Source organism: Polypterus senegalus, chromosome 17 (genome assembly GCF_016835505.1).
Source record: "Polypterus senegalus isolate Bchr_013 chromosome 17, ASM1683550v1, whole genome shotgun sequence".
NCBI lineage: Eukaryota > Metazoa > Chordata > Cladistia > Polypteriformes > Polypteridae > Polypterus > Polypterus senegalus.
In genome coordinates this window covers 53,032,022-53,056,813 of record NC_053170.1, presented here as the reverse complement: position 1 = coordinate 53,056,813, position 24,792 = coordinate 53,032,022, and the positions used below count along the sequence as shown (strand labels likewise).

Sequence of the window (24,792 nt, the reverse complement as noted above, 5' to 3'; positions counted from 1 at the left end):
GAACCAGGAACTCTAGAGCTAGAATGTGCTTCAGCCACTGACCATAATTCAAATAAAACATTTGTTGGCAAGTGAATTGCCACATACGCCTCTGATTTTGGCTATTTCTTTAAGCTTGACTGAAGTACCAACTGTAAGAGTAGCAGAAATAGCTATATGTTATGAATGAGCAGTTATTGTAAGTATATATCTTTAACGTAATGAAGTAAATCATTGAATTTTATTAGAATATTGGTACTTCATATGACAGTGATCTTATGTAAAGTTTTACCTTGCTTTGTAGTAGTAATGACAAACTTTCCAATTTCTAAGCACCTTCTAGAGAATCCTTGGTCTAGCAAAGAGACGTAATCCTTCCACCATATCTTAGTTCTGCAGCACAGCCTCCTCCATGTGAAGTTTCTCTGATTCACTTTGTGAGTAAGGTGTCCAGGTGCAGTTCAACTAGATACTCGAAAAAGCTCAACGTTTTCCTTTTTTTAGCATCAGAATCTAGGAAAAGGTATTTTGGTGCTGCCAACAAATTAGGCTAATAGTGTTGAATCCTAATATCTATCCTAATAACTGCTTTAAAACCATTTTATATCTAGATAAGAATATGTTTTGTTCAGCATTATTAATATGCAAAAGGGAACAATTTGTAGTAGAAATACAGTTGATAAACCAACAATTGTGGTAAAAGTGTTTTGCTGCTCGTGGATTCACATGGTAAATGGAGGAAAACTGAGGGTAATACCCCAAATCTAGCTGACAATACAAATGGAACATCACTTATCATTGTTATTTTTGCAAGTGATCAGTGTTCTTCTAAGCATTCAGTTAATGGCATGATGCCCATTTCAACTCTACTGAGGCACAATGAAAAGTTCAGCGATATGACAGCTCCACAAAACTGGGATTACATTGTAACATGATATCAGTTTTTGTGGAGTTTGCATGATCTGTTTGTGTTAATGAGAGATCTTCCTCATGGTGCTCTGGTGTACCTCCCTAATCCCAAAGACGTAGCTTAATTGTGCATTGTAATGGGCTGATATTCCATTCAGGATTGTTGCTGCTTTATACCTGATGTTGCCTGGATAGGACCTGGCCTCTCATGCCCCTGAATTTAATTAGGTTGTCTTATTAATGAATGGAAGCAAACCTTCAAATAATAAGTGGGTGTCTGTTTTCCATAACCTCTACAGAGGCAACCACTGGATTTTTCTTCTCCTCTCACTCACTTAATCTGCACATTCTGTATGTAGTCTAGTGAGATTCAAGGTTACAACATTCAAAATTTCCTAGACCACAATATCACTAGAAAACATCTTTAGGAACTTATGTTGACTGCATAGGCCAATCAAGAGATATAATCCCACTGCCAGTAGTACACCTTAGGTAATCTTCCAGTGGTCTGCATCCAGTTAACATCCTGTGGAATCAAGGGCGCGCCCCCAACTACATGCCCAAATTATTTCAATTCGCTCCAGTCAGTCTGGAGAAGCAGCTTTTCCCATGAAACAGGGATGAGTCATTCTTCATAATCAGAAAATACTTTCCTGCCTTTCGATTTGCAAATAGAAACAAACTCTCTTATCTTCTCATCTAAAAGGCAGCATCCGTGGCTTTCATGCAACGCTAAATAGGAAAGTTAACCTAATATTTAGCACCTTAAACTTTTCTGGATGGATCTCATCCACGCTTAAGGAACTTTTTAGCTACCACTTTGACATTCGTCACCAAAGTTGATCCAGCCTGACCTGGTATTCCCAAAGCTTAGTGCGTTTACATTCATGCACAAAACTAGAATAAGGTGAGTAACCCTGTTAAGGCACAAACCTGGTTTCTTATAAATGTCAAGCACACTTCTGGGGCCTCATGTATAGAGTTCACTTTAATACATGGTGTACAGACAAAAATGGGCCAAAAAGAGATTTAACTGACTCTGAAAAGTCAAAAATTGTAAAAAGTCTTTCAGAGGGATGCAGCACTTTTGGAATTGCTAAGATATTGGTGTGTGATCACAGAACCATCAAACATTTTGTTGCAAATAGTCAACAGGGTCTGTGAGAACAAAAGACGCAAATTAGCTGCCAAAGATTTGAGAAGAATCAAGCGTGAAGCTACCAGGAACATTATCCTCCAGTACTTTCATATTCCAGAGCTGCAACCTACCTGGAGTGCCCAGAAGTACAAGGTGTTCAGTGCTCAAAGACATGGCCAAGGTAAGGAGGGCTGAAACCCAACCACCACTGAACAAGAAACATAAGTTGAAACGTCAAAACTGGGCAAGAAATATCTGAAGGCAGATTTTTTTCAAAGGTTTTATGGACCGATGAGATGAGAGTGACTCTTGATGGACCAGATGGATGGACCTGTGGATCAGTAATGGGCACAGAGCTCCACTCCAACGTGGAGGTGGGGTACTGGTATGAGCTGGTATTTTTAAAGATGAGCTAGTTGGACCTTTTGCAGAAGATGAACTCAAAATCAACTCCCAAACCTACTGCCAGTTTTTCAAGACACTTTCTTCAAACAGTGATGATTTTTATGCAGGCCAATGCTCCATCACTTGCATCGAAGTTCTCCACTGCGTGGCCAGCCAGTAAAGGCCTTAAAGATGAAGGAATAATGACATGGCCCCCCTTCCTCATCTGACCTAAACCCTATCGAGAACTTGTGGGCACTTCTTAAACGCTAGATTTACGGGGGAGAAAAACAATACACCTCTCTGAAGAGTGTCTGGGAGGCTGTAGTCACTGCTCCACAAAAAGCTGATCGTCAACAGATCAAGAAACTGACAGACTCCATGAATGGAAAGGCTTATGACTGTTATTGGAAAGAAGGGTGGCTATATTGGTCATTGATTGATTGATTTATTTTTTTTGAAATGTCAGAGATGTTTATTTGTAAATTTTGAGGTGTTTGTTTATTATTCTCAGTATAACAGATGAAAATAAACAAGTGAGATGGGAAAATTTTCATTTTTCCTTTAGTTGCATAATAAATCTGCACACTAATAGTTGCCTAATAATTGTGCACATATGTATTCCCCTGATGATTTCACACTCACATTTCCGTTGTGAAACATTCAGGTTTCAGGTTTATTAACATTTTGGATTGACTGATAGCACTGTGTTTGTTCCATATTAAAATTAATCCTCAAAAATACAACTTGCCTAATAATTGTGCACACAGTGTACAACCCCCCTGACTCCTCCCAGAATTTCACCTGTTTGAAGTTGTAAATAAGTATAAATAGCCCCATCCGTTCAGTGTTTTGTTAAAAGACAATGGGAAAAGCATGTATGAAGAAAAAGAATGTCAGTAAATGTGGAATGGAAACCCTGCTCAGTTAATTGGAGGCAAGGAAAAACGTACAAAAAGCTCACAGCGTGGCAAAGGTACTCAACATTTCAAGTTCAGAAAGTCTCACATTGCCCAGAATAAAAAGAAGAGGTCAGATATCAAAATGAACATGAAAAGGCAAGTCACAGCCCACTGTCAGAGTGTCATACGGAAGCATACGGGCCGCAGAGGAGAAAAAAAAATGGGGACACAGTGAAGGAAAAATTTCTATGTTGAGATTAAAGTCGAAATGTTGAATTTAATCTCAAAATTTCAACTTTAATTGAATTGTTTCATTGTTTATTTTTTGTCATTAAAGTAGAACATTGAAAACTTAATTTTAAAATCGATGATTAATTGGGTTCCTCAAATCCCATTGTACAGGGTGCACACAAAGTCCATATACCCCTATCTTTTGGAGGATTTTGAAAGCTATAGGTTACCTCTCAGGAATCCAAAACATTTGTATGGGTCCCTCCATGATCTCTGCATAGCTGAAAACGCCGCCAGGTTCCCCTTCTCATGTTCTGCAACATTTGCGGGGTGACTTCCTGGAACGCTGCGTGAACCACATGTTTCAGTTCATCATTCGATGAATAACTGCGCTTCCACACGTCTACTTTGATAAACCCCCAGAGTGCATTATCTGGAGTTGTGAGATCAGGGCTTCTCGGAGGCCACGGAAGATGAGCGGGATTGTTGTTTGATCCTCGTTCGATCCAACGATTCCCAAAAACTTTGTTGAGGCGATCACGCACGGTGATTGTGAAATAGGCAGGTGACCCATCTTGTTGAAACCAATCACTGTCAAGGACGCTCCCTGGTTTCTCAGTTGCGGGATGAGCCAGCCATTCAGCATTTCCAGATAACTGATTTGGTTAACAGAACCATCAAAAAAATAAGGTCCAAACAAATGCTGTGCTGTCATTCCGGCCCAGATCATCACATGTGGTGGGTTATGCTCAATTTCTTCAAAGAAATGTGGATTTTCTTTTCCCGTGAAAAACATGTTTCGATTGCGGGAGCTGCGATAAATTGCCCACTCATCAGAGAACATAACCTTTTCCTTCTCAACATTTGTTAGAAATTGGTGCAGCATCAGATCACAAGCTTCCTGACGTCTGTCCAAGTCAGCATCCAAACGCTCCGTGATCGTGAAAACACTTGTGTCACTCATCGCTTCGTCTTGGAACGACCGCCACGTTGTTGCAATTTCTTGAGCAGCAGCAGGTGGCAGCACCAGACAGGATGTCGGAAACACACCTTGAAATATCGGGAAGACTTGGGCTGATGTCCACAGGAACCAAATTGTCATGGATATTCCTGTAAATGCTCCTAAAGATAGGGGTATATTTACTTTTTATGCCCCCTATACCTAAAGTAGCACTTTATTAAACGGTTCGTATTCTAAGTTTTCCCCAACTTAGTTGTTAATTGCTAAGTGTTTCTTAAACAGGCTTTCTCTTATGCTGACAGGCGCATGCAGGTAGTGATCACCACACAGAATACATTACATTCCTGATATTATAACTCTCTGAACATTTTAGAATAATACGATGTATACTTGATATCATTTTCATGATGAAATGCAATAAAGCAGGTTTTAAACACGTGATGACACGATAGGAATGCTGTGCCGGTACCAGCAAGCATTGAGTGCGAGGCAGGAACAATCCCAGGAGGGGGCGCAAACTTATTGCAGGGTGAATACTACCACACACATACACTAGTACTGTCAATTTAGCATCACCAAATCCCCCATACTGCATGACTTTAGAAGGAAACCTAAACATGTCAAGAAAATCCACCAGGAAAACATTCAAATTACAGGCAGGGAATATCTGGGTCATGACCTCCTTACTACGAGGCAGCAGCACTTCCACCATGCCACTGTGCCCTCACATATTTAATTATTAACAGCATATATTATTTAAACGAGGTTAACAATTCATCTGTAAAATGTAATATACATACTTTAATGCATTTCATCATAAAAATTATATCAAGTATACATCCTAACATTCTAACAGCACCCAGCTCCTAAAGCATAACTCTTGGAAATCTAACTCGACTTAGGGACGATTTATACTTCACGCTCAGAACGCGTACGCACCCGCATCATGGCTGCCACGCGTTTCCAGCGTTCATTTCATGCGTCCTCTGAGCAGGTCCTCAGAAATTAACGTGACGCTTGTGCAAGTTGCAGTACCAGCAAAAAGTCGGGGGGCGCAATTTGCTAAAAGTTGGAACGTGACGTCAGAGTCTCTGTTTACTATCTACATGTGACAGCAAGCCTCTATGGAGATCCTTCGGGGATCGATGTGCGCGCTTTGCTGTTTGATGAATGGTTCAAAGTGGTGAAGCAAAATGCCGACATACAGATGCGTTCGTGGTGCTTTTATTTTCAAGCATCGCATATTCCCGATTGTAATGACACGATACATTTTAAAAGTCTCACATACCATTTTTTGTGCCGTCTATTTTTTATTTTTTTACTTTACCTGCTGTCAGGTCCAAGAAGCTCGTGCGATTAAAAACTGGGATGACGCGTTACGACGGTCTGCTTTAATGATAAAGTAAACTACGAGGTTAAAGTGGACATTTCGAGATTAAAGCCGAAATTTCCACTTAATCACAAAATACACGTTTTCACCGTGTCTTTTATTTTTTTTACATACATTTAAATGCATTTTAAAAGTCTCACATACCATCTTTTGTGTCGTCTTTTTTATTTTTTTATTTTTGCAACTTAACAACAGCAACATAATGTATAGTGTTATATTTGAACCACTTACTTGTACATGTACTCCTTGCCAGTGCTAATAGGATAATAGTAACACAAGTATTTTTACTTTTAATAAAATAAGTATTAATGTTAGGTTAGTAGTTACTATAAAATTAATCAGACAACTTTACACATGTTAATTTTAACATGTTACCTGAAACACTGTTGCCAAGATCATATCGCTGAATCAGCACTGTACCTACAGCTCGTCAATATTAAATTAGTGATTAATGAAATATTTAGACAGATTATTTCAACCAGGAGAAGGAATAATGTGACCGCCTGAACATTTCTCTCAGGAAATTATCACGTGGACGCTTCTTCCTGTGACTGCTGAAAACGTGTGTGAAGTTATAACCAGTGTAACATTCTGTGAGTTTTTGTTATGAAGTATGTCAGATTTGCTGATCTCATTGCTTTGCCATATCTCTCTATTATAAAAAAAAGTCCTGGAGAGAAACAGTAGGGCGACGATACGTAATCTTCACGTTAATATCACAGAAAACACTTAAAAGACCCGCGAGACTAGAGAGATTGGCCACGGAACGTCTCACAGGGACCTTAAACATGAGCTTTGTGCCAAGAGATTGACCCAGGAGCGTCTCACGATGTCGTAGCACATGAGATTCTTGCAAGACACGCCCTACTTACAAATAAATAAGAGCAAGGGCAGCCAGCAAAACATTGAGTCGTATTTTGGCTTTGAGCACACACAGATCCAGGGCTCTCAGTGCATATAAAGCGTATAAGGACAATACTTTATAAATGAAACATAGACGACTAAGCGAAGAAGAAAGCAGCACGGAGAAAAGAGACGCAGAAGTGTTGGAGAGAAAAAAAATAAAAGGAATAATCTAGGTGTAAATTCAGAAAATAAGGAAAGTAATTATCAGCCCGGAACAAGTGGAATTGAAAAAAAAGCACGTCCAATCCAGACATTGGCACTATACACATGCAGAGCAGGTTAGTGAATTCGAATGGCTCAAAAAAAAAAAAAAGTTGGCCCGATACACAAGTGGAGAAAGTTAAAGAATATGAAAGTAGGAAAATTAGAAAGTATAAAAAAAAAAAGAAAGGAAAGATCGCAGGAGTGCAAACAAACAGAAATTATTACTTGAAAAAGGGAAAGTAATCACCACGGACCAGGTGTCATTAAAAAAAAAGCAGGATAAAGCGAGGTCAGAAATAAAAGAAAGAGTAGAAAACAAAGTAAAACGTCATAAAAAGGTTAAAAAACATGGGGGCCAAACACATGCAGAGCAGGTTAGAGATAATAAAAACTGGAATTCAAAAGACTCAAAAAAAACTTAGACGCAAAACACATACAGAGCAAGATACAGAATATGAAAGCAGAAAAAAACAACAGTGTCAAACCAAAGAAAGTAAACATCACATTAGCGCAAAGAAAAGTGTAGTGTTTGTAGCTGTGGTGTATTCAGCTGCTATCTCTGCACTTTTTTATTTCTTCTTTCCATTCTATTTTATTACATAAAATACAAAACATCAGACAGACGCACTTCTATTTGTAAGGTTCAGAAGATATATCCTTATGAGTATTCATTGGTTGTTAGCTCTCATTCACACAGACTAAACACTAAACACAGACCCCATGACTAAAGACAAAATCAGACATGTTTGATTTTATCAGAGTGAGTCACTGGGCATGTCAGTTTACATCATGGAAGCACACTGTCAGTTGCCTCCGTCTCACTAAGATTATGTAAATGAAGGCTACAATTGAAAATCGCTGGAAATGCCTCATAATGTGACATGGCCTTAAGCTACCATGAATGTCTTTACAATGTGGAAGTAAAACCCATACAAACACTGGGAACACATGCAAACTCCACACAGACTGCAATCAACCATTGGATTTAAATCATGCATGCTGGATCTGTGAGTCAGCAACATTAATTACTGTGCCACTGTACAAACCAAGAGTGAACAATATAATATTAAACATTCAAAGGTTCTGCAAAATAATCTTCCATTCATCCATTATCAAGCATGTTTAGTCCAATTCAAGTCACAGTGTAAGAGAGCCAATACTAAGAACATCGGACAAAAGGCAAGAATTATCCCAGGAGGGATTGCTAGTCCATCACAGATCCCTCTCACACACAAATACACCCACAGTCACTAACTTTGGTCCAGGTTAGATTTGACAGTTAACCTAAAATGCATGTTTTTTGCTTGTAGGTGACAAATATGAAGGAAAATATAACATATAAATTCCATACAGTGAGTCAGCCATGATTTGAAAACAGTACTGCGAGGCAGCAGTGCAAACCTCTGTCACATTGTATAACCTGTGAATGCCAGAGAAGATGGATTGGCGTCCCAACTAGGATGGAGGGTGATTCTTTGGGTGGAGGCCTAAAGGAAGGACAACATGGATGGAGGTGTAACCTGGTCGGGATGGTTTTCAATTCTTATCCTAGTTGAGGTGAAAGGATAATAAATGGACTGGGGGAGACACTGTGTCAAGAACAATTCATTCCCAAGTATGAGAGGTAGCAGTGCTGCTCACATTGGTCTCAGTTTTGGATACCCAGACCCTGTAGGGATCCTTGAGCACTGCCAGAGTGTGCTGCTGGGAGAGGATCTCTCTGTTTTGTGGCACTGGAAGTACTCCCAGATCCAACAGCATCTCACCTTACTCGAAGAGTGAATAGAACAATGCTTGCTAAGGAGGTGTGGAAGACAGATACTGTAAGCATTGTGTTATATTGCACTATGCTGAACTGAGTTAAAGAGGTTGTTATGGTACTGTTATAAAATAAAATCACTTTATTTTAATTATTTATTTTATTTTAACCTGGGACTGCATCTTTAGCAACTGTTGTCTAGCATTTAGGACTCTGAGGCACCCACTAGTGGTTACACATCCTTCAGTTAATTGTTACAATAAAAATGAGGAGCAGCAATTGACATTCACAGATCCCCTTTATGCACTTCATCGTCATTGGGGGCAGAGAACTAAATGATGGTTTAAAAAAGCACATTGTTGTTAAATACCAAGGACAGCTAGAAAATAAATATGAGAAATTAATTTTGAAGATGACCTTCAAATTATACAGAAAACCGGTGTAAACTAGGCAGCTGAGGAATAATGTGATAACAGCATTTGATTCCATTTAAGACTTCAGCAGCAGAATGTTGACTGTATTAAGTGGGAGTGATGGGTTTAGCTTCAGTCCTTGTGTTTAATATTGGCATGCTAAGCTGGCACTCCATAATGGACCAAGAAGGTGCAGAAATTGCATGCATTGAATTAATCTTTTTATTCTAATTGTATGAGGAGTGTGGTGACTTTTAGTTTGGTTTGAGGGTGGGCAACCCTTCAAGAAAAGGGCTATATAAACATAATTTATCATTATTCTTATTATTATTAAAGGATGCATTTTGGTATTTCTCATGGTATATATGCATGCGTTATGTGAAATTGTGTTCTAAGGTTAAGCCTTTCTATAAAAAAAAAAATCTTGCCTGCACTGAATCTTTACAATGGAGGCTATGGGGCATGGGGAACCACTGGAAAATTAAAGCCTAAAGATTTACAGATGAAGCGGCAAAAGTTTCGAAATAAGAAAATATGCTTTCTGTGTTTCCAATACATGTTTGTGACAGCAAAACGAATCTGATATTTTTAAACTATTTTACAATGTGTGTGTAATTGCAAGGTGTGGATCAATGCTCATAAACTGTCTTGGGAACATTAGGTATATTTTTAAGCTTTTATTTTCCAGTGGCACCCCATGCCCCATAGCCTCCATTGTAAAGCGCCAGTGCAGGAATTATATATATATATATATAAGAAATATATATATATATATATATATATATATATATATATATATATATTCCATTTGTAGAAAGAAGTAAACGAAAGAACACAATTTTGCACGATAGATGCATGAATACCATGTTTGTGAAGAAATAACATCAACTAAAATATACCAAACGTTTCCTAACATTTTTTTCTTGAAAGAATGTCAACTTGGATTTTTGAGAATTAACCACAATATAAAATATTGAAAATAACATAAAATGTCAACATCTGAGACGCTGAGTCTATTACTTCTCTCATGGGCAGTGATATTGTTGTTTTTGGCAGCAGCTGGCAATCTATTTGCTCACTTCATACCCAGACGACATACATGCCCAAGAGTTACAATCATGCTATGTCTGTCCTTATTACCGGTTCAGTTCAAATGAACAGATGTCCTGTGGAGGGTTCCATACATTCTTAAAAATAAAGGCGCAAAAGTAGATTTTCAGAGTGATGGCACAACCATCCACATGAAAGTTTCAGAAAAATAAAAAATACCATGAATAGATGATAAAAGATTTGTAAAAAAAAGGTTTCATGGCTTTCAAAGGTACTCTTGTTCAGCTCTCCTTGATTTGTTAATATCCTGCTAGGTAGCCTACCGTGCATTAAATAATTGTGTTTTGTCCGTTTTTAATAAGTTTAGAAACTTTTCTGAAAACATGTTTTTACTTCGTCATTATGGGTTACTGAGTGTAGATTGATGGGCAAAAATGGCAAATGTATCCATTATAATGGAATCTACAATACAATAAAGTGTACTGAAAGTGAAGGGGTCAGAATACTTCCTGAAACCACTATAGTTGAAAACTTCTGATAAAACACATCCAGATAACTGACAGCAAGTAAACCTTGAGAATCCCTAACTACTTTTCAGCACATCGAGTCGCTGTTGATCCGCAGATCTTTAACAATGTTCGTTAGTCGATATTGGCAGTGGAAGAAGACCAATGAAAAGTCGTAGCTTTGTCGCAGTGGCCCAATCCAACGAACCGTGAGGCGGGACATGCAGTGGGAAACAGGAAGTCCACGTTCAGCATGTCTCTGTGGCTCGTGTGGAAATGAGACAAGGTGAGAGGGAGGTTGGTTGTGTAGACGTTTCGCAGTATTAAATTCACGTGTAAATTGGTTCATTTCGTATATTTCATAATGTTTGGTTACTTATTATCAAATATTGTTTTGTTTTTAGTTTCCTTGTGATTGAATACGAGTGAAGTTTTGTCACCAGACAGATACAAGTGAACTTTAAATTCATGGAACGATTCCCAGTATGCCCCCTTGTGATCTCGATTCGTTTGTTCCAGTTAATCCATATACATTGTTTAAACATTTGTATACATCACAACCGCATTTTCCGTTGACGTTTCTAACTCGCAGCTTAAACCCAGCATTACTCCGTTTATTGCCCTCAGGTTTAAAATGAGGCCTCATTATTCTTAATTAATATCATAGCTTTCCCGGGCAGCGACTCACGTCTGAAATGCGTTGGAATTTATTTTTTTAAAGTACATATTTTGTTTTTATTTTTATTTTACATACGTTTAAATATTAGTTTTTAATTTAGTTTATCGCCGATTCATCTTAAATCTTAATTTCCTCGTACTACATGTGTTCACTGGCGTTTTATGCTCAGTAACAGAAAAATACTTCTTTAAAAAGTAACACTAAAAATAAACGTAATATCAGTGCCATATGATTTAGTGTTTTTTCAAGATTTAATTGATCACTAACACTTTAATGCTGATTTAGTAACAGCACACATTTCATACACGGTTTATCAGAAAATCACTTTGTCAGGTTTGTGACATTTGCTTAGGTGAAATTTGTGATTGCGTCAGTATATGGAGAAAACATTAGCTTGAGCACTTACTGAAGAGTAATTTAACTGACAAATCAAATTTAAAAAGTAACTGACTCCTGATGCTTTAATCTGCTAGGTTTCTCCCTCTCTGTTTACATTTTTCCCATCTTTAAGTTTGCATTTGTAAATCAAACTTGTCATTTGGAGGTTAATTTATTTCAGAACTTCTATAAAAGAACATGTGTTGCGTTATTTTTATGGTTCTTTACAATTGGTATTTATTTTATTGCATTTGCCTGTCTGCTAATCCAGGATTATCCTTTGAAATGAACTAATCTAGTTACACCTAACTGAAGACTGTATTCCATTTGCTTCCATACCATTCAAATATAAATTTGCCCCTTCAGATTTGCAAATTTGACATTTGTGGTTTTGCTTGTTTGCCAGTTTTCCATAATGAATAAAATGAGAATATTGTGTAGGGCTACTAATGATTTTGATAATTGATTAATCTGCTAATTATTTTGTCGATCGATCAATGAATTGGGTTGTAAAAAATTGTTTTTGAAATTAAACATGTAAAGTGCATGAAATGGAACTTTTTACCAAATGAACAGGTTTGCATAAAATTATCATAAATGTATTCTTTAAGAAGTAAACTTCTTGTAGATATTTTAAACAGAATATAGGATTTTATACAACATTTATGTAATAATACACTGAAAATAAATAGAAATAAATTGTAGCACTCCTGGCGCCAGTTGTGCAATGAATATACACACACGCAATTTCCTTAAAAATATTATTTTTCAATAAATTACCTAAACTTGCAATATGGCTATCTGTTCAAATCACACTAAATACACACTTCAAAATTAAACATTAAGGTATGCTTGTTTTTTTCTGCCAATGCATCTTGTAAATATCTGACCATTATAGTATTCCACTACTGAAGAATCTGTTGCACCATCATGACTTTTATTTATTTACTTATTGTATTTCAGCAATAATTTTTGAATTTAGGTCAGCCGATTAAGCATTGTTGTCATATGTTGGGGAAATGTCCACACTGTTTTCCTTTTGTAGCAAATCAAGTTGTTTCATTTGTGTGAAATTCCGTTCTTCCTTTGCTATGTAACATGCCTCAGTTTATTTTTCATACCTTTTACTGCTGCAGATTCTTTAACACATCTGCTTACAGCCAAGACACCGTTGCAGTGTGTTACTTGTCACTTATTGTTGGAAGTGTGCCGTTAGATTTTCACATTTAAAATTGTGCGACCCTGCCGCAAAATCTGTTTTACTGGCTAAACTAGGCTTGCCTCAGTAGTACTTGCACATTATCACGTCTTCCTCCAGACTGTATAAAGCCAGTTGAAGTCCGATAGCTAAATAGTCTGGAACTCAGATTGAGCGATATGCTTCTACATTCTCACTGAGTTGTTGATTTCCGTGAAGGGACTTGCTTTTCTTCTCATTCATTTTTTGGAAACACACTGTAACATTTCATGTGTATGCAAGTGTGTAATGCAACACTATAATTTAGCTAAGTGACACTGTCAAAACACAAGAAAACCACCCATATATGGCAAGTGAAAGGCTGAATGTTTACTAGGTAGTGGCTAATGACACTTTTTTTTTTAATCGCCTGTCATGAAATTCTGTCACCTATGCTGGTATTTTATTCACATTGTAGGAGTCTGGACAATGATTCGAATTATTCTTCATTTCAAACCAAAGGCCATGTTGTTATGTTTAGCCTAGCACACACTGCCTCTTGTATTTGTATCACATAACACTGAAGTAACATGCAGCTTACTGGGATGAAGGCAAGTCTTCCTCCTCCACAGAGCCTGGAACGGTATGTTTCCTAGTGAAATATTTGTGCACCTCTTTTGTGTTCTCATGTTGTATAATGTAATACCTACACGTTTTGCAACTCTCAAACTTTTTTTGCTTTGAGAGTAAAGTGCTCCCATACTCTAGAAGTCTTAGGTTGCACTGTGTTTTCTGTCACTTGCTTACTGTCTTCCTTTTTAGAAATGCGTTCACAGCTGAATGAAGTAATGACATAATTGTGCAGCACAAAGTGCTCAGCCTAATGATGTAATTAAGTAATCAATAAAAGTAATCATTGTCAACATTTTTAGTAATCGATTATTATCAATTTTTATAATTAGTTCTTTCAGCCCTAATATTTTTGGAGCTTGCTGAAACATTGCAGAACCTCGCAGCGGCTGCACAAAACTGAAAATTATTTCTTTCACATATCATAATCATATAGTAAATGTGTTATTTAATATTTGTTAATGTAAGTGCTTACTATATGTTTAATATTGAAAGTTATTTTTGATAAAAAAATAGAACTGTGGAATCTACACCAGCTACCTTCTTCCTTCACTGCTCCCTTAGTTGTTCAGCAGATCCTAACATCTCCTCCTTGATGTTCTGCTCACCATGCTCTCTGTTTCTCTCTTCTCTACCAGAAACCTGCACCGATTTCTAGCCATCCTTCTCACCCCTCTCAAGCCCATGCTCACTTCTTGATATCCTTTCTCCCAATTTCTTTTTATCCTGCCCTTTTCCTTTTTTTCCCTGTGAGGCCAACACCAGCTGATAAGTACACTCACCACTTCGCTAAATGGAAATCAACTTACATATATGAAGGGGTGACCTGTATATGCTTTTAATATGTTCTTCTATTGCCTAGGCTCCAGAAACCCTACAAATAACACAAATTAAGTATTTTTGGGTGCTCCGCTTTCATCCTGTAGTCCAAATGTAGGTTAAGTGAATAGGCAATTGGTCCTGTGATGGACTGCCACCCTGTTCTTTCTTTTTGGCCTGTGCTTGCTGAAATTATCTCTAGCTTCTATGTGACCTTACATTTGATATAGAAGGATTAGAAAATGCATGGATGGATTTATTTTCAGCAAGGAAGTATTCTGTTTTAACAGTCCCGCTAACTGCATGTCTCTATGGTTATGTGCTTCAGTCAATCAATTATTTGCTGCGTCATTAGAAACAAAAATAGAGATACTGTATGCCTTTTGCTTCCATCTAGTATAAGCTGAACCACACTGATGTCTGGTCAAAAAGTGGAAGTTTTGAAACACTTTTTTTCTTTTGGAGTGAACACCTGGGGCCTCATGTATAACGCCGTGCGTAGAACTCGCACTATAACATGGCGTAAGCACAAAAGCCGAAATGTGCTTACGCACAGAAAAATCCAGATGCAGGAATCTGTGCGTACTCCAACTTCCAAGTTCTTCCGTTACATAAATCCCGATCAGCGTGAAAACTAACGCTCGTGCACGCGCATTATGTAACGCCCCAAATCCTCCCATAATTACGCCTATTTGAATATGCAAATCAATATAAATCGCCCTTAAGCGCAGCCTTCTGTGAAAAGACAATGGGAAAAGCACGGGGAAAATATAAGAATTTCAGCGAATACCAAGTGGAGGCAAAGTAAAAACATACTATTTGTTCAAATAAACCGTGGTATAATCAACAAAATGAAGTTGATCGAGTGACATAACGTGTTGGAGAAACTTTAAAGCTCACATTCACAAAATCGCACAGTGCCGGAAATAAAAAAGAAGTCACATATCAAAGTTGCCGTGAAAAGAAGAGTTGTAAGTCTGAGTGTCATATGAAAGTTTATTAGGGTACAGAGAAAAAAGGCACACGGTGGGGAAAAAGCACGAAATGTCAACTTCAATCTCGACATTTCCACTTTAATCACGTAGTTTATTTTGTCATTTAGTAGAACATTATAAACTTCATCTTAAAATCGTTTAATTAACCAGTTTCTCAAATCACATCGTAATTAAAGTAGCACGTTAAATGCTTTGTTTTGTATTTGATCTTCTACTCGTATGTGCTCTATGTGTGTGAATCACTACTTGCTTCTTAAACTGGCTCTCTTCCTCCAACTGGACACAGAATCCATTACATTTGTGATATTACAGCTCTCTGAATAACTAAAATACTGAGATGTATACGTGATGTCATTTTCATGATGATAGGAGTTAAAGCACGTTATTAAACATGTGTTTCACTTCGATGAAATAATTTATTGTCGAAACTTGTCGCTGCGTTTTTAGCTGTGTTGTTATTTTCTCTTTCTGTTTTATATTCAATATATATTGGCGTAGCCGTCACTGCAGTCAGTGCTTTTCTTTCCCCAAGTAACCGATCGCTATACAATCAGCTCTGTAATAGACGTTAAGCCATCTGTAAGCTTAGCGCCGATTCTTCAAAACGTTTAAAGAACATTGAAATATCTTCGTAGTACATGTTTAACTATTCTATCCTTCACGACACTCCCAGTGAAGAATATAGATTATTTAAATGAAGTTAAAGTTTTATGTGTATAATTTAACAAACATATTTTGCTGCATTTCACCTTAAAAATGATATCGTCATCATATGTAAATACGCGCTTTATAAAGTGGCTCAGGTTGTGAGATATTATAACTGTAGTGCAAGTTTACAGTGGGGTGATTGTACTTATAAGTACAAACCGTTCTACAAGGAGCAATTGATTGAGTGCATTTAAAGTTCTTGGGATGAAACTGTTTCTGAGCCGCGAGGTCTGTACAGGAAAGGCTTTAAAACGTTTTGCAGTGGCTGAGACAGCGTGTCCTTAGAGCTGTATACCAATAATTCTCTTTCCGATCAGCTGCTGCTGTGATTCACACTCAGATACAGTGGTATAAATACTCCGAGTCGTGCAGTGAGAGTAATATGGAAAAAGATGATCCGCTGTGTCAACTTCTAACGGGAGGAGCTGGAAGAAGAAGAAGAAGGGGAAGTGAGAGTAACAACGCTAAAGCAGTTATGGTATTTGGAATACTATGGCTGTTCCCTGAACCATTATATTGTTACGAGTTAATTGCAATCAGATGCATTACACTAATAAACAATATGCGGTTAGTTTCTGTGTATTTATAAAGCCGCGTCATGAAAATAATGAGTAATCACACAAGAACAGTACCATTGCTTTGACGCTGGGTGCCGCCAGTTTGCAAAACCGAGCGGAGAACTTGCGTACGACAAGGCATGAGGTACCGTGGAAAAGTGCGTGGCTTTACGCCAAGTATAGGTTTTATACATTGCGATTTGAACATGGAAAAGTTCTTACACAACATTTCTGTGCGTACGCACTGTTTATACATGAGGCCCCTGGAGCAGCTGAGTTAATCTCAGTTGTAGGTTAGCAACATAGATTTGAACTTTCTTGATTTTTCCATGTTACCACTGTAGTACCCCTATGTGGAGTTTCGAGGTGGTTTTTTATTCTCTCTCTCTCGTGTCATAAAAACATAAACAGTTTAGATTATTTGATGACTCTATATGGCCACTAATGAATAAGTGTGGATTTGTACAATGTTGGTTCCAGCCTCACTCCTAGCATACCTGGATGGATCATTGGATGAAGTACAAAGGTTCCAGTGCTTTCTGTGGGCCTTTATTAAAAGCTTTAATTGCCCTATTGTTTCTAACTCCTTTTTTCAGATGTGTAACACTACAAGTTAAAATAATTGCAAGTCACAGCTGATTGGAAAGGTGTTCTGTCACAATAAAATTCTGCAGCCATCTTAACTGTGGTATATGAATGGAACTGGTCCTGGTATGCATTGATTAGGCAAAAATGAATCTCACTTCTTCCCTAGAAATTCAGTGATCTCCCAGTACTTGCTTTTATAGTTAATGGCATTCATGCAGACTTATGAAACAAGAAACACTATAAACCAGTTGTTCCAAAACCTTTTCTGTGTTCTACAGCTGTAGAAAATGTTTGATTTATGTTCGTTTCCCCTACAAATGTAATGTCACCTTTGAAGATGCAGTTAAATTTCTAATTTTTGCACCACATACAGTATTGCAGGTGAACAAATTGAACTAAAAAATGCTTTTAACTCAGTGCCTAAATTTTAAATATAAATTTAAGAATTAAATTTTGCAATGTACAGCCATGCAGAACAAATGACACACTATCAGTGATAATGGGAGCTTAGCAATGCAATGCAGTTGACAAGCTTTGTCCAACAAAAACACCTGCACTGCAGTTCAAAAACAGATGCACCACACTGTTAAAGTTACAGCTTTACTGCCAGGACCACCAGCAGGAGAGATGGGCTGAGTGTAAGCAGCAGATTTTGCCTCTAATTTAGTCCACCTTGCCCTTCTCTACTGATCATTGCAAGTTCAAATTCCATTGTGTTTTTTCATAAAAAAAAAAAAAAAGCTATTTGCCTTTATGAATGCTCCACGGGCAGCAAAGAACCCACAAGAATGCAGATTATTACAGGTGAAAATTGCATGCTCAGCGCTCAATTCTTACAAATTGAGTGTTCAATTCATAGAACAGGAGAACTAATAAATGAAGGCACACTGTAACACACCGATTGTAGCACAATAAAATTTGACAACACACCTCACTCAGTTTTGGCAAATCACAGCACAGCGTTCCTCTTTGGCGCACCCCTTGAAATGCAGTTTTGCACCTCCTGGGGATGGGGACACCCCAGGTTTGAAACCCCTGCTATAAACAGTATATTGTAGTACACAAAGCCAATCTTTTGGCATCTTACAAAATCAGCACCATAGAATTAGCCTTTCAGGTTTCAACATTTGATCACTCATTCATTTCTTTGCAATGTTTTTTGACATGTCTGATACTTGTAGAAAATGTCAAGTTGGAGAGATACTAGCATATATAAAAAAAAAACTGAGATCTCCATCTCAGTCTGAGACAAGGACTGTGACTTTAGAATTTCATTCTAGGTAAATTATTAATTAGATGCCAAAAATGTTTTTTGGCCTTTTTAGAAGCGTTTGTTGCTTTCTTAAATAATTTCCAATTTCTAATAAGACTTAAATATCACAGGAACAAATTTCTCACCTACTAATGTGGTCTAATTTTTTTTTTATATTACGAAGTTTCTATTTTCATATGTCTTTTAAAGAATCTGTAGAAATTAAAGGGCCTGGCATTACAAATGTGTTCTGGTCCAAATACTAGAATCTACTATATTAGAAAGGTAAGATGTGACAGAATGAAAGCACTAAGAATCAAATTAAATAATAATTTTGCATTAACAACAAGGTTTGGCTACTGATTAAGGGATTGGTTTGAATGAAAAACTGTAAACACTGGGGCTGTCCAGCACTGAAACTGAAAACACTTTACCTATAGAATCATAGCAGTACCTGTCTTGGTCTATTTGGGCACAATGTGACTTACAATAAATAATTTTTGCTTGCATTTCAAGAGCCAGAACCTGAGTAACAGCCTCATTACATTTGTTTTCCAGTTTCAAGCAGAAATACCGATTTACATGAAAGAAAAGATATGAAGGAAATTTCGCTGTGCTGATTGTTTATTTATTTTTTTTATTTTTTATTTTTTGTGTTCCACCCTCTCAACAGTTTTATACCGCACATGGTGCCGGTTTTATCCAGCCTCTTTGATATTTACGTATACTGTATACTTACTCAGTGTAAATCTAAGTTTCCAGGTGGTGTTGAACTTAACATCAGTGCAGCCAGAGAGAGTGATTAAAACATTGAGCAATAATGCTATTATATAACTGATTGGACCTAACCCAGTCAGTGACTGCAACATTCCCATCATCACCATTCTACTGTATATGCAGAGGAACTAAGTGAATGTTAACATTTCAGTGGTTTGTTCTATTCTCAATCCCTCTTAATCCATTTCATGATGGCAAGAAGTCAGATCCTCTGTCAGCAGTTCTAGGCAGGGCACCATTTTCTAGCAGTTTTGGAAAACTTTTAGGAAAAAATGGGAGCTTCAGTCTGGTCTCAGTGCAAAAAGATATCAGCAAACATAACATTTTTGTGGAATTTGTACATTTCATTAAAGAAATGATTGTCCACGTAAATCATCATAATAGAGACCAGAAAGTAGAGGGAAAGTATAACATAATATTAGGATTTGTAAAACGTCAGTCATTGGTAGAACAAAATACAAATATGAATCTTTTGCTCCATATTTGGGGCTACCCACACAAGTGTTTAGTTTATGTATTCATGCTTATATTTTTGCTTTGCACCATCCCCCACCATAACCTGTCGTCTGTGGGGAGGAGCAGAAGCTTTAGATTCGTCAAATATTTCGATCTCCAGTTTTCTACGTTTTAGGGTTCCCGATACCGAAAACATCGATATCTCGATGACAGGTCTGTGTCTGTCCATGTGTCACAGTTTCTTGACGACTGTCTACAACTAAAATGGCTGAACGGAAAACTAGCACACTTGAAAATTAAGCCTGTTATGAGATGACGATGTGCTGACTAGTTTTCAAGCCAAATTGTGTGAGAGAAAGAAGCAGTCTAGAGGAACCCTCAAATACCATAAGTCTGCAATTAAATATTAATTCTTTTCATCGTAATGACTTATTTTATAATCAGAAAGATCGGCATCATAGTAGTAAATAATTACTTAAATCTTATTGAATAGTTTGCGTAACTAGGACACAAAGCCTACTAACGCGTACATCCAAATTTTTTTAGAACTGACTTGCTAAATAGCAATTGGATAAGCGTCCTTACTAAATTTGCATGAGTTTATGCTCATTCTTTTCAAACTCTGCAAGTACTGTATAGGGTCAGATGACAGTGAAGGGTCAGATGTTTTTGTATCGGTTTTTGATTTAAATTCGCAAAAGATGAATGTTAATTGTGTGAAAGTACAGAATCTCATAGTCTACCCCTAACTGATGTGAATTTCCCTGCTGTTCACTTGTTTAGTTAGTAATTACAAAATGGATAACTAGATTCCTCCTTGGTTAAACAGTTTGTTTACATGCAACACCAAAAAGAGTCAATTTATATGACTAGAAATAGTGCTACTTGCTTCTTTCAAGTCAACTCTAAGTTCACAAGTTCATGGGTTTTTGCTCTAATTATCCAGTGAAATGCATGTCCTGACTAAAGGTTTTGTTTAGGTTTTTTGCACTGTCTCTCTTATATTCAGGTATTTCCAAGAGTAGTAAGAATACAGCTGATCTTGAAAGAGAAGAGATGCCAGCATAGTTTTTTTTTCATTTTAAAGTGTTATGTGGTCATTGTAGTTTTCTGTAAACAAAACAGTTGCAGTAGTGTTCAGAACAAGGTAATTATGTGTTAAAAGCTTGATAGAAGGTTTTCATTCAATAAACAGCTAATTAAAGTATGACTAAAACTCTCAACATATGAAATGGGATGGTGATTTCATATTCTTTCAGTGTTTTAAAATAAGGGGTCTGGAGTCTGTGTGGGTTAGAAGGTGCCAGGCCTTCATAGACCCTACATATACAAACATCAACATTCAAACTGAACCAGTTTAGAAATGTTAGTTAATAAACATATGCTTTGAATGTGTGAGAAAACCCCTTACAGACATGCAAAAACATTCACACTCTTACTTGGGTTTACAGTATAACGGAAGAATCAAACTTTAAGCCTCAGTCAAGAGTGAATATGTTTTCTTTCAAAGGATAATGGAATTACATAGGATCAGGAGGAAGACTTTCAGTGCCTTCGATGCCTCTTGAATAGTGCTGGAAATATTATAATATGTAGTTCTGTTCTTCATTTGTTTACTTTGTGGGGTTAACAGTTTTCAAGCACTGATGTCATTGAAAAATACTAGCCTATCCATGGCAGATAAGAATCCAGGAGCAGTTGTGGTTTAGAGCAAATTATTTGCAGCATATGCATGAAACATAAGGTTATCTAAGAAAATTGGGCATCCAAATAGAAAAAGACCTGTAGAGTAAAAGTAAATTCCTGTTGAGTCAGCATAATTTTTCTGGTATTTCAGCACTGCATTGTTGTCAGGGCTGAGGTCAAGGAAAACAAGTGCAGAGGAAACACTATTATCAGCATTTATGCTGCATCATTCTTAACAAATGATTACTTGTTAAAGGTTAAAACAGTTGACCGGGAGTAATCTGAATAAACATTGAATATGAGTAAACAGAGATTTGTTGTGTGAACATTGCATGAGTTACAGTATCAGCAAGGCAATTTTTAAAATGAGGAAAATTGTTCTTTAAGCAAAATGTAAGGTCTTCTGTTTTGTGAAAGTGATTACCAATAGAGTTACAACAGATTGTTTCAAGTATTGCTGGTGTGTCCTTTTAGATATTTTTAAAACATAGTATTCTCCATGTGCAATGAGGTGTGAAAACTCTTAATGGGTTATGTCTGTGAAGATTCTCAGTCATCCAGGTGAAGTTATCAGGTAGTTGAGTTATGGCAACTGGACTTCTTTCTTGTTAGGTAGATACGTTTCGCTGCTCATCCAAGCAGCATCTTCAGTCTGAGGAATGTTGTTAGAGACCACAATTTTATCCTTCAGGTTAGTTTCACTTCACACCTGCCCTGATTCGGCTCATTGAGGTAAAACAAAGGAAGGGGGAGGTGTGGGTAGATGTAACCATCACACCTTTTAACAGCCCCTCCTACCCCCATGGAGTGGGTCGTTCAGAGTGGTCCACCTGGTGGAGGGGTGAATTGGGCCTGATTTTCCTGGGGATGGATGAAAGAGCAGCATGATAAATTGAAGACAGGTTATGCCTAAGGCCTCCATCTCTGTTGAGTGAGGGGTTGTTGATTTGCACATGCAAAGCTCCCCTAATCCCTCTCTCAAACCACTTGTCTTCTCTATCCAATATCTGGATGTTAATGTCCTTCAAATGGAGGTACACAGCTGATTCTGGCCCTGAGGTGTTCCTTCTTCTGTGCTAGGCCATCCTCCTGTTTGGTCTCTCCAATGTACAGTTCAGGACACTCTTCGCTGCATTGAACAGCATATAATACATTGCTCTTCTTCTGTTTCGGTATCCAGTCTTTGGGGTGGACGAGTCTCTGTCTCAGTGTGTTAGTGGGTTTGAAGTCCACCCTGGCCATCGGACCTTACTCCTTTTCTATGTTAACTAATGTTGTCTTATTTTGTCTTTTATTTTTCTTTTCTTCATTATGTAAAGCACTTTGAGCTACTTTTTGTATGAAAATCTGCTATATAAATACATGTTGTTGTTGTTGAAGTGGACAGATATGTGGTGTTTTCCAAAAATCCTTTTTAACTTTTCGGACACACCAGCCATGTATGGAATAACCTGGTTCTTCTGTTGGTCCTGGGACTCCGACTTTTCCATTGTCCTTTTTCCTAAACAAGATCCTGCCTTGTTAAAGGCCCACTTGGGACATCCACAGGTCTTAAGGGCTGTCTTCAGATGCCTGTTTTCCCTCTTCTTAGCTTCTGTGGAAGTGGGGATGTTCTCTGCTCTGTGGTGTAGAGTCCTGATAACTCCTAGTTTGTGTTGTAGTGGGTGATGCGTGTCAAACAAAAGATACTGGTCAGTGTAGGTGGGTTTTCTGTAGATTTCTATTTCTAGCTTTCCCTCTTAATGATCTTAATGGCTTACTTTTTGTTTCTTTTCATTTTACAGGAGTCGCCCAACTTAAAATCCCATCATAAAGCCAGCACTTTATCCAGTCTAATCTCCTGGTGCCATGTGGCCAGTGATCTGGGCAGCTCTTCGTACTTATGCCCCTTATGTTACATTCCCGGTTGCCTTGGTTGTGGGCACAGTGGGCTATCACCTTGAGTGGTTTATCCGAGGCAATCCGTCCTTACCTAAAGAGGAAAAGAGCATTTCAGAGTTGAGAGAGGATCGCAGACTGGAGGAACTAAATGGAAATGATGTCACACAGGTCAGGAGCCTGAAAGACAAACTGGAATTTGCCCCCAGAGCTGTGCTGAACCGCAACAGACCTGAGAAAAGTTAAAACAATAGGAAAATATCATTAATGTACAGTATATTTGTATATTAATTGATGATGATGGAAAGTGATAAATGACTTATTTTACAAACCTTATGCAGTTATACAATGCAAATAGATATTCTTGAGACACCATGGTATAGTGCTTTTTTAATAAACTGTTACATACTGTTGATTCAGGATGGTTTCATTTACCAAAGATGGAATGAAGAAAATGAGGGAGTACTGTGTCTTTCCTGTGGTGAGAACCATGTCCACATTAAGATTTTTTCCTGCAAATCTTATTGCCATTTAATTCAGGCATGAATTGTGAAAAAAAATACAGTATCTCAAGCCACACTTGTGTTTTTCAGTTTATCCTATCCTGAATCAAACTAAATGTTAACATTTTATTATGTTTTTTGGTTCCTTAAATTATTTCCTATTGAAAATAAAGATGATTAGGATGATTGATGTTAGTGTTTCATAATGAACGTGTTGCCTGATTGGTATTTTTTCAGAATTCTTTTGACTATTTGCCCTTTTCTTTTTTGGGCTTAGTTGAAAGTGTGATGTAAGCATGACTTAAACTGTTTCTTACATGATCTAAAATTGTCGGACTTGATGAATAGCACAGAAGGCTTAAATATGTTTATGCTTTTTTTCTGAAATCAGTGTTGTGTGACCACTAGCTAAATAAAGACTATTAAAATACCCAGCACCTTGTTTGGAGTTGGAATGCATATCTTAATATTTTCTTGTGAATGTGAGATTTATATATAGCATCTTAAAATGTACTACTTCTGGAATTGTTTGTTGAAACAAAAAAATTAAGCAAGTCTGTTATTTGTATATGGAGTTCTGACTAGAGATAGCATTTTCTGAAATTGTCTTTCACAAAAGTTTTTGTAGTTCATTTTGTGGTGCACTTGGAGCCAAGGTCCATTATAGCTAGTTTAATCTACTGTGCCCTATATAATGTCTGTATGTTTTCTTCCTTCAAAATGCCTGGGAGTGTGTGTCTGTTGTTTGCAAACTATGCATGTGTGGATTTGTATTGGCACTGTATGTTTGTGGATTCAGTTCCATCTCTTAAATTGCATTTGTGATGTTTAAGAGATTTACTGTATTTCACTAGTGGCTAGTCACTTAAATTTAACTACATGCTAACACACTGCACCAAAGTGATTGTCCTCAGAATGTGGAGACTAGGGCCGAGTTTATACTTCACGTGACGCCTGCTGCTGCGGACGCCCCTGCT

At 37.4% G+C, this 24,792-nt stretch overlaps 1 protein-coding gene across 1 annotated transcript; it reads left to right on the top strand.

The window, feature by feature from the left end:
- The first annotated feature begins 10,931 nt into the window (after window positions 1-10,931).
- Window positions 10,932-24,250, top strand: smim12 (small integral membrane protein 12). Its single transcript, XM_039740288.1, has 2 exons — window positions 10,932-11,018; window positions 23,219-24,250. Exon 2 carries the CDS (start codon window positions 23,283-23,285, stop codon window positions 23,556-23,558), a length of 276 nt encoding a protein of 91 aa, XP_039596222.1. The 5' UTR covers window positions 10,932-11,018; window positions 23,219-23,282; the 3' UTR covers window positions 23,559-24,250.
- Window positions 24,251-24,792: the final 542 nt, after the last annotated feature.